The sequence below is a fragment of the Equus asinus genome, chromosome 22 (genome assembly GCF_041296235.1).
Source record: "Equus asinus isolate D_3611 breed Donkey chromosome 22, EquAss-T2T_v2, whole genome shotgun sequence".
Taxonomy (NCBI): domain Eukaryota; kingdom Metazoa; phylum Chordata; class Mammalia; order Perissodactyla; family Equidae; genus Equus; species Equus asinus.
The window spans coordinates 65,839,080-65,849,862 of NC_091811.1; the positions used below are offsets into that span (position 1 = coordinate 65,839,080).

General features: G+C 44.1%; 1 protein-coding gene across 4 annotated transcripts; it reads right to left on the reverse strand.

Moving 5' to 3' along the window:
• Positions 1-2,564: 2,564 nt before the first annotated feature.
• Positions 2,565-10,277, reverse strand: LLPH (LLP homolog, long-term synaptic facilitation factor). 4 transcript variants are annotated; one of them, XM_014838599.3, is made up of 3 exons: positions 10,148-10,277; positions 8,509-8,720; positions 2,565-3,629 (listed from the first exon to the last, which is right to left on the reverse strand). In XM_014838599.3, exons 2-3 carry the CDS (start codon positions 8,711-8,713, stop codon positions 3,460-3,462), a joined length of 375 nt encoding a protein of 124 aa, XP_014694085.3. In that variant the 5' UTR covers positions 8,714-8,720; positions 10,148-10,277; the 3' UTR covers positions 2,565-3,459. The 4 variants fall into 4 exon arrangements, with proteins under 4 accessions (XP_014694085.3, XP_044611666.2, XP_044611665.2 ...); XM_044755731.2 differs by lacking the exon at positions 10,148-10,277 and adding an exon at positions 9,995-10,141; XM_044755730.2 differs by lacking the exon at positions 10,148-10,277 and adding an exon at positions 9,981-10,140.
• Between the last annotated feature and the right edge of the window lie 506 nt (positions 10,278-10,783).

A 10,783-nucleotide genomic window follows, 5' to 3' on the forward strand; every position in this document is an offset into this window, starting at 1 on the left:
TAGACTAAGGCCTGACATACACAGCAACCAATAAGGGAAAGCAATTTTGATTGTCCTTAAATATTTTAAATTTAATTTCTTAAGAAACAAAAATAAAGTGTTACATTCAACTCCTAATGTGATTTAGCCCACTCAGTCTAATTCCAGAAGTGACTTGGTGCTGAGCTTGAGCTCCACCTGGTGGTTTTACAGCAACTCTGGAAAACATCAGAATCAAATAAAAAGATGACAATTTTTTTAAAAAAATAAGCTAATCATTTAAAAGATTAAAGGACTCTGCTATACTTCTCAGCTTTTAATCTGTAGGAATAAAGCTGCAGTGAAGTGGCCATACCCCTGCACTCATTTTGGAATGTGCAAAGGGTTCCTGGACCCAGCTCCAACGTGTGTGCGGCTCCCCGACACCAACACGCGATTCTGAACGCCAGCAACGTATCTGAGAATTCAACTCACTTCTGACACTGTCTACCCAGAGACAGATCCAATTCCATGAGGAGAAGGGCCAGTCCCACAAGACTGCCCTCCATTTCGATGCCAGTTGGAAGCCCAGGTTGTTATTGATACTTCTGACCAACTGGCTACAAATCAGAGGTTCCCACAACCCCCTCCTCTGGTTCCATTAATTTGCTAGAACAGCTCACAGAACTCAAGAAAACCCATTTACTCACTAGATTATTGATGTATTACAAAGGATATGAATCAACCGTGAGATGAAGAGGTACACAGGGTGAGGTCCCCAAACGAAAGAGCTCCTGTCTTCGTGGAGGTTGTGGCCTGGCACGGTGGCACATGGAAACGTGCTGGTTCCCCAATGTGGAAGCCCTCCTAAAAATGGCTGACGGGCTGTCTTTTTTGGTTTTTATTGAGGTTTCATTACATAGTCATGATTTACTAAGTCACTGGCCACTGGCAACTGATTCAACCTCCAGCCCCACTCCATTCCCCAGAAATCAGGGGATGGGATGGAAAGTTCCAGTCCTCTAATCACGTGGTTGGCTGCATTGCTTTCCAAGTCACCTAATTACCATAACCAAAGATGCCTTTGTCACTCTCAACACTTAGGAAATTCCAAGGGTTTTGGGAGCTGAGTCAGGAACTGCAGACAAACAGCAAATACATGTGAGAAATATATTTCAGTCATCTGAATGACCAACTACATATATATATTTTTTAAGATTTTATTTTTCCTTTTTTCTCCCCAAAGCCCCCCAGTACACAGTTCTATATATTTTAGTTGTGGGTCCTTCTAGTTGTGGCACGTGGCATGTGTCATGCTCAGCATGGCTTGATGAGTGGTGCCATGTCCTCGCCCAGGATCCGAACCAGTGAATCCCTGGGCTGCCGAAGCGGAGCACTCGAACTTAACCACTCGGCCACGGGGCCGGCCCCCAATTACATATATTTCTTATAAATCACAACATCACAGAATTCCAGTTTCCTGCCAAAATTTGGAGGAGGGAAGAATCTTGCTGGCATGAAGTTCAGGAACTCAGTGCCTTAGCGGACCCACTCACAACCTGGTGCAAGATAATCTCTCTTTAATAGCCACCTTTCCAGAGGCCATAGGGCACTTGAGAACATCTTTCCCAAATAAGCTTTTTGGTAGTGTTTTGATTTTTGATTTTAACTTTGAAGTTAAATCCTGACTGGACAAACTTCACGATTGGACAAACTTAAGTGAATATCCTAACATCACTGAGGCCCCGGATGAAAGTTCAAAGCTACTACCATTGGAGTCAAATTGGAGGTTATTAGCCACAGAAAACGTGCACATACATATCCCTGGCATTGGCCTCACTTCAGCGTAAAGAAAACCCACTTGAAGAATACCTGAGAATGCTGCCAAAATTTAAATAAGCACCAAGTGTGTAACATCACTGACGCAATTTCTAGAATGGGAAAAGAAGGTAAATAACTTAGCTAGCGTTTTTAGGCTCATACTGTCAATGGCTTACTTGGATGTTAGCACCCTTTTACTTGATGAATAAATATTTACGTATTTATTTTTCCTCATAAACTGCTATACCAAAAGGCCATGAATGATATTTATTTTCCAACTCACATCTTCTATTAGCTTCTTTTGGGAAAATTTATTTCACGCATTTATCCACTAACTCCTCAGTAAACTAACCACTGAGTAAACTGAAGAAAGCCGATTATATAAAATAATTTTAGTATTTTACTGGCACTAAATTTTATAGATTCATCTCCTAAAAGAGTTGGGTCATGTCCTATTTCTCTCTATATTGTGCCCCAACCTAGCAGTGTGGCTGGCACAAAACCTGTGACCTGATTCTAACGGATCTCACTTTCACATGGTTCTCGTCTGAAGTTAACAGACACTTCTAAGCAGATGTCCATGAGGAGACACCTGTCTTGTTTCCACCTCCTGGCACCTGGAGAGTCCCTGGCACACAGCAGGCCCTCAAAAAGAATTTGTTGCTCCAGTGACCACATGATGATGGTTGATATTCTTATAGTGAAATTTCAGAGGGAAGGCTAAGTTTAGACTGTTTAACTCAAAGTAAATTTAGAGTGAAATTAGTAAACTGTAGCAAGACAGATTTGACACAAATCATTTCATTACACCAGCATTTCCAACAGCATATTCTGTTCCTCAGAATACTAGTTTCAAAAAGGGAAACAGGTTTCTTTATTGCGTGATCTCTATAAGACTACACTAATACTAAGCTAATACTTTTTGTGAATCTTCAAGTATGTAGCATTTCCTAAATTGAAGTGACCACAAAATGCATTTTTTCATCATGCACTCAGAAAAACTGATTCTGTGTAACATACTCTGGGAAATGCATTATGTTAGGCTACATAATGTAAAAACTGAGGAAGAATAAACTAGGTCCCAGGATGTTCTGATCTCCCAAAAAGATGGAACACACTGATTTGTACATATTAATATTCTAAAAAACTTACGATTTTTAAAAAAATTTAACTGCAGAATTGGTCTTCTCTACTACTGGAAAACCTTAAGAATATATGAAAGAAACGATCTTCAAGATCTACACACAAAGTATCTTCTATTCCGAATTATACAAAATCAGAACTCCAAACAAGTACTGCTTATAAGATCCACTAACATTATATTTTAAGATATTACATAATAGTTTTCTTTAAATATGAGTTAGCTCAATCTGTCAGAATAATACCATTATTTTTACTAAGAACAAACAGTTAGAACTACATTAATACTTGGTACAATTGTGATGTCTGATAATCCCTCCATATTGCACAGCATCCAATTATCAGTACGGCTTTCATTCATCACAGAAAATACTTTATTCGAGCTCTCAAAACAAATTTGAGGCGTTGTGTTGGGTCTGAATTGAAGAGAAGACCAAGTTAAAATATGGAAATGAAGTTTTCATTTGGTAGAAGCTGAAATCAATGTATACATTCTAATCAAAGATCTCCCCGTGGGGCATCTTCCAAGTTCTTAAGAGTCTACCAGGCCAGCCCCTTGGCGGCCTTCGCTTTGCTTCTCCCCCTCTGTTTCTGTCGCTTTGCCTTCAGCCGTTTTCTCTGCCGCGGGTTCATCCAAATGGGGTACTGTCCGTGCTGGTCTAGAAGACTCTTTTTGTTTCTCTTAATTTCAGTCTCCATTTTCATGTCATCTGAATAAGAAAATGAAAAAACTATTAATACTCACTAATGAAAAAACCAACCTATGAGAAAACATATTAATGTGATGAGACCATCAGAACTGAAAGTGGTCTGAAACTACAAAAGAAAAACAGTCCCTTCTTTGTGGAATGTTCTTTGACCAACACTCTGAAAACCCCTTCCAGCACATTCAATGGAATCACACACATGCTGCCATGTGTTCCTACAACCACGAAAGCTATGTGTGAGGAACTAGAGACATCATCTACTTAATAGTCACTGAGGTTCCTAAAGAATGTTGTCATGATGGTCCTTCTGTGGACCAGTAAAGGTTAAACAGGACGCATTCAGGATGTATGGCTTTGAGCCACTGCATCAAGGATAAGCGTACGGTGCTGAGCACATGAGTTAAAAGAACACTTCTCAAATCAAGCACTTTCTTGAGCTACACAAGATAGCGGAGCCAAGAAGTGCACCCACACTTCTGACGGACAGGCCGTAGACGCACAGGAGCTGAGAAGGAACCACAGGCACTTCTAACGCAGTGAACTTGGAAGGGGTGGAGGAGCAAGCAGCAGGCTGGTGATGACAGATGGGCAGACGACAGAGAAGAAAGACCCGGATATATTGTGGGGTGCCACACTTTTCTCTCCAGGTACACCTAGAGATCCAGCTCTACTAGAGGAGACTTGGCAGGAAGCTCGGGGCAGCCACACTGTGGCACATCCATCACTAACCCATCTACCACGCAGGACGTGCCCACAACGTCCCTCCCTGGGAACTTCACCGGGCATCAAACAAGGTCTTCCATGATCTCTACTCTTGACGTTATATTAATTCATCTACCTGGTTTACTTTCTGTCTCATCCAAATACAAAGCAAATTCCATTAGGATGGAGGCCATTTCTCTGATACCCGTTTCCACAGTAGAGGCATCCCTCATTTTACTGCGCTTCACTCTATCACGTTTTTAAAATAAGACCCTCCACCGGCAAAAAGATTACGACTCGTTGAAGGCTGACGATGGTTAGCATTTTTAAGCAATAAAATATTTTTAAATTAAGGTATATACATTGTTTTTTTTAGACATAACGCTATCGCACACTTAATAGACCACAGCACAGTGTAAACATAACTCTTATATGCACTGGGAAACAAAAAATCCATGGGACTCGCTTTATTTCGATATTTGCTTTACAGCAGTGGTCTGGAACTGAACCGCACTGTTTCCAGTACACTTGCACCTAGAACAGAGCCTGGTACGTATCAGCCCTTCCACAGCCAGTTGCTGGAGGATTACTTTAGGCGCTGTTCTAGGTTCTGGGGATGCAGTGGTCCAAATAAGCCGCTTACTCCAGCGGAGTTTACAGACTTCTGCTGAGGGAGAACAAAGCAAACTTCAGCCTCTGGTGAGCAGCTTTGTAAAGAGCTCCTGGAGCCAGATCCAGCAGGACCTGGTAGACTCTGGTAAGCACAGGGGAAGACAATAAGGTGTGTAAGCATGGGAATGACATAATTTGACTTAAATTCTAAAAAGATCACACAGGTTGACAGGTTGAAAATGAATCAGAAGGGAACTAGAGCTGAAGAGAGAAGTGAAAAGGCTACTCTCCCGGTTCAGGCAACAGATCATGGTCATTTAACTTGAAAGCAGGAGGAACATGGATAGATTTCTGATGCACTTTAGAGATACTCAAGATATGCTAATGGCTTAGATGTGGGGACAAAGGAAAGAGAGATCAAGGATAAGTACTAGGTTTGTGACTTAAGACACTGGGTGGGTAACTGAAGGAGTAGAAAAAGGAGAAACATGAAATTAACGGCTGAGTTGAGGAATCACACTGAAACCAGGTGGATGACTAAAGGGGGGGGGGGCCCTCGCCCTCAGTTCCAACCCCAGGTAGCTCGTGAAATACTCCAAAAATGAGGGCAGCCAGACATTGCCCCGGGCAGGAGATGACAGAAGTCCCCTGTGAGGATGATAAGAGAAGAGAGGAGACCTTCAGGTTCTGCTACAGGAGCTCTCCCACAAAAAACCTCCTAGCCCATCGAGTCTTTTCACAAGTCTAGCAGTTGATCAGCCCTCCCTCACACCATGTCCCCTCCCCATTAAGCTTCCAATCACCACTTAAGTGCCTCACTTTTAAACATACACCACCGATCACCAGAAATTGGAGAAAAGCCTCTAACATGAGAGAGAGACAAAAATAAAGGAATGGAAAGGAGCAGGAGAACCCAAGAGGAAAGAAGACAATGCATAAAGTAGACGAAAATGTCTAAAACAAGTTATAATTAACACCCCCAGGGAGATCAGAGAAGACACAGACCCATGAAGAACCTCAGGCTATGAAACAGAGACAGTAAAAGAAAAATACACTTCGGGAAATTAAAAATAAGACAGCAAAACTAAACAACACAAGAAGTAGATGATACAAGTTGAGAAAATCAGAGTCTATAACAAAAGAAACAGAAAACAAGATAGAAAAGAAAACTAAGAGGATAAATCCAAGAGACTCAAGAGTGAATGGGCACCTAGTATCCAGAAGGGAGAGAAAACTCTAGCTCAAAAACAGAAACAATCCAATTAAAAAACAGGCAAAGGACTTGAATAGATCTTTCTCCAAAGATGATATACAAATGGCCAACAAGCATGTGAAAAAATGTTCAACATCATGAGTCACCAGGGAAATGCAAATCAAAACCATGAGCTATCACTTCATACTCACTAGGATGGGGCAATAATCAAAAAAGGGGAAAACAACAAGTACTGGCAAGGATGGAAAAAACTGGAACCCTCGTGCATTGCTGGTGGGAATGTAAAATGGTAACTGCTACAGAAAACAGTAAACATAGAATTATCAAATGACGCAGCAATTCCACTCATTAGTACATACCCCCAAAACAGTGGAAACAGGTACTGAAACAAAAACTTGTAGACAAATGTTCACAGCAGCACTATTCACAATAACCACAGGTGGAAGCCACCCAAATATCCATCAAACAATGAATGGCTAAGCAAAATGGTACAGACATAAAATGGGCTATTATTCAGCTTTAAAAAGGAAAGAAGTACTAATACACGTTGTCACACAGATGAACCTCAAAAATATGCAAAGTGAAAAAACTCAGACACAAAAGGTCACATATTACATGATCCCATTTATATGAAATATCCAGAATAGGCAACTCCATCAACAGAAGGCACAGTATCTGGCACATGACTGCCAGATGAGGGCAAGAGAACCCTTAATGGGTATGGGGTTTCCACTTAGGGTGATGAAAATGTTTTGGAAATGGAGGTGCTGGTCGGGCAACATCATGAATGTACTAAATGCCACTGAACTGTACACTTTACAGTGGTTAATTTTATTTTATGTGAGTTTTAGCTCGATGGCAAGAAGAGCGAACATGCAGGGCTGGTGTGCCTGTGCGGAAACAGAGACAGCAGGGGTACAAAGTTTCAAGGAGGCCAGCTGAAACACAGCAGCAGGTCGAGAGAAATGTGAGATGGAGGGAGGGATTTTTCCTCCTTTCTTTTTGAGATGGGACGACCCAGGACACATTTATGCTGCTGTGAATGACTCAGTGGAGGAGAGTGATAAGAGGGATGCATGAGCACAGCCCTTGAGAATGGAGAGCACGAGTGGAGAAAGTGGCCTTTGAGAGGGCATTAATGAAAGAGGGAACACAGATCACACAGTCCTCCCTCGGAATCTTTGCGGGACTGGTTCCAGGATCCCCTCGGATACCAAAATCTGTGGATGCTAGAGTCTCTCACATAAAATAGCATGGTATTTGCATATAACTCATGCACATTCTCCCATATAGTTTAAATCATCTCTACATTATTTCTAATACCTAATTCAATGTAAATGCTATATAAATAGTAGTTATACTGTGTTGTTTAGGGAATAATGACAAGAAAAAAAGGTCTGTACGTGATCAGTACAAACCTAGCCATCATAAACCTTTCGATCTGTGGTTGGTTGAATCCGAAGATGGGGAGCCCGCGGTTAATGAGGGCTGACTGTACATTCAAACTCACAGACTTGGATAGTGAGATGAGGCTATTTCTGTGGATTGCCCTTATTTTTCAAAGAAGTTAAAGTGGTAAAAAGCTTTTTGTAATTTTTATTTGTAGGGGATGGGCAAGGGGTAGAATGAGAGAGAAAACAGGAAATGACTGTTCTGAAGAACGGGAAAGGAATCTTCTACGACTGGAAGGCTGAGGAATGCCGCTCCCCTCCTTGACCACTGGACACCAGTAAATATACTTCTATTTGAAGAGCCTGGGTCTTGTGGGTGCTTAATTGAGTTTGCTGTCAAAGTAGTATATTAGGATGTGAAAACCGGTGAGTTTTTTCCTGTGCTAAAACTAGTATTACATACAGCCTCCAACTTTAGACTATTAGTAAGACACAGAGGTACCTAGAATCTGTCCAAATCAAACACAGGGAAACTGTGAGTTTCAGTATAATAACATAAGGGCAAAAGGATTCTTAGAATGGGAACTAGATCTTGCAAAGGGTAAAATGCAGAAAGACCACCTTCCATCCTGCCTAGTCCCTGATGGAACTGTGTATCCTTTCAAAGGGGGTGTGTCTAGGTTAGTCTGCTCCTGTATGTCCATTTCTGAGACACGTAGGCTATCGTATAAACACCAAAGGCCCACTCTGAATAATCCAAAACACGCCCATTCACTTGAAGTGGCCTTCAAATAGTTCAGCACAGACTCTCCAGTAGCACTACGTGCCTTCAGAGAATTCTGCGGGCACGGCAGGTTTGTGGGGAAGCATGTGTGGGAATGACTGGAGAACAGACACAAAGTGAAAGCGAGTCACAAAAGGAAACGGAATCGTTTTTCTTAAAAAATGAAGCACACAAACTCACCTTTTTCATTGTTCACCACACACTGGGTTTTCTCTTGACATTCTGTGGGTACCACCACAGTAGCTATCTCCTGAACATCTTTCATTAAAACATCACTATCTACTTTAAGAATACTTTTAAGTCGGCTGAGCTCCTTCGGGGCATTCTTTTTCCTCTTTTCAGCACGCATCTTCCTTTTCCACTTACTCCGCAAGCTTTTAGCCATCTTTTACCTGCAAAGTTAACAACAAATATTCAAAAGCAAATATTTACTATCAAAGACAAAAAAGGCAAATCCCTGGAAAACAGGTCAAAAGGTATCTCTACAAAACATGAACGAATGGAAAGTAAAAGTCTTCACGACTTATGATGGCATGATGCGCAAATTATGAGAGGATCCACATGGCAGATACAGCCATTAAATAATAATTAGGAACACCAAATGAAACTCCCTGGGGTCACTGGCTAGCTGTTAGTCAAGCCAAATCTGACAGCTCCTGGAGTTCCCATACAAGGTGCAGCCATCAATCCAGCTATTTTCAACCTGTCTATTTTCCACTCTTGCTTTCTCTCCACCCCTTAGCCTCGGCCCTAACTCTTCCATAAGGTAGTTAGTGTGAGCTTTTAAAAGTTTAGAGCATATCACTGCCTTTTTTGGAGTTCTGTAATGACCTCCCATCTCCTATGTTCAAGATCTACAAGGTTATTTGTGGCCTGGCCCCTGCCTCCTTCAACTCTGTCTCGTCTCACGCTCCCCGCTCCACCCCACCTCCAAGTACCAATTACATCTGAAACAAGTCCAACCAATGACAACCTAGGGACCCTGTGGGGATGTGATAAGGGGTGGAAATGAAAAGAGAATAGGGATTATATAGTTTAGAGGGAAACTTTCGGGAGTGATTTATAACATCATCTTGACTGCGCTGATGGATTTACGTTTGTATATGTATCAAAAACTTACACTACACACTTTAAACATGTGCAGTTTGTGTTAATTATACATCAACAAAGCAGTTAAATAAATCATTAAAACATGATTTTAACAAGAAACAAAGAAAAAAGAGGTCCAAACTGCGTCCACTTAGTACCTTTACACGTGCCGTCCCCGTGTCTGGGGGCTGATGTCCGCAAGCCTTGCTCCATCACTTCAGGACCTCAGAAAGGGCGCCTCTGACCCCGCAACCGCCCCCTTCTATTCTCTATCGCATGGTCCTTTCCTTTCCTTTCCTTTCTAACACGCGCTGCAAGCTGAAATCACTGAGACAATCCTGCGTAGTCCCCTGGGCATGGGGGCTCCACGGAAGCAGGGCTGAGCAGTCTTGCTCACTGCGGACCCCCAATGTGCAGCGCTCTGCACCCAGTCAAGGCTGAATGGGCGTTTGTGGGATGGACGCCCAGCAACCACACACTCCCCGTGCCCCCGTCCACACAACCCCAGCCTGCGAGGGGCAGGGACCGAGGCCGCGGCAGACCACCTCGAGGGCCCAGCTTACCGGGCGGCACTGACCAGAGCGGCCTCCACTCGCACCGCACGGGGAACCCTCGCCCTCCGGGGCCGGGCGCACGCTCGCCAAGACACGGTGAGCCTCTGCACGGGCGGCGGCGGCGGCGTCGAGACGCGGGTCCCACGCCCACCGCACCCGGGAGACCCTGAACTCACCTGGACGCCCAGACGCTCAGACGCACGCGGCGCACGCCGACCGGAACCCCACGCACTTCCGCCTTCCGGGCTGCCCTCCACTGCCCCGCCCCGGGTCGGCGCACTGCACGCCGGGAACCCCAGCGGAGAGGCGGGGTTCTGCGCACGCGCACCTTCTGCCCCGGGGGCGAGCGCGGGCCCGGCGCGCGGCCCCTCCCAGGTGGGTTTCGAAGTTGGAGCTGGGGAAGGCGGAGGAAAACCCAGGCGGAGGCTCCGGCGCCAGTGAGGCGGCGTCCCGGGCGTGGGCGGGGCAGCCCCGAGACCCGCAACCCGGGAGTGATGCTGGCCAGGTGCCCCTGCAGGTGAGGTGGGGAGTGCGGACCCCCTGAGATCCCAGGTCCGCCTCACCGCTCTCAGCACTCACGGACCTCCTGGGACCGCAGCATCCCAGATCACGCCTTCTTCTAGAAGCCGAACTGAGATCATCTCTATTTGCAGCCCTTAAATTTTCTCATTTCTGGGATGGTCTCAAGGATGTACGCATATGCCAAAATTTATCAAATCGTTCACTTTAAATATGTGAAATTTACTGTATGTCAGTTTTGCCTCAAAGTTGTTACCAAAAACTCCTTTGCCATCCCAAAGACAAGTTTGAAC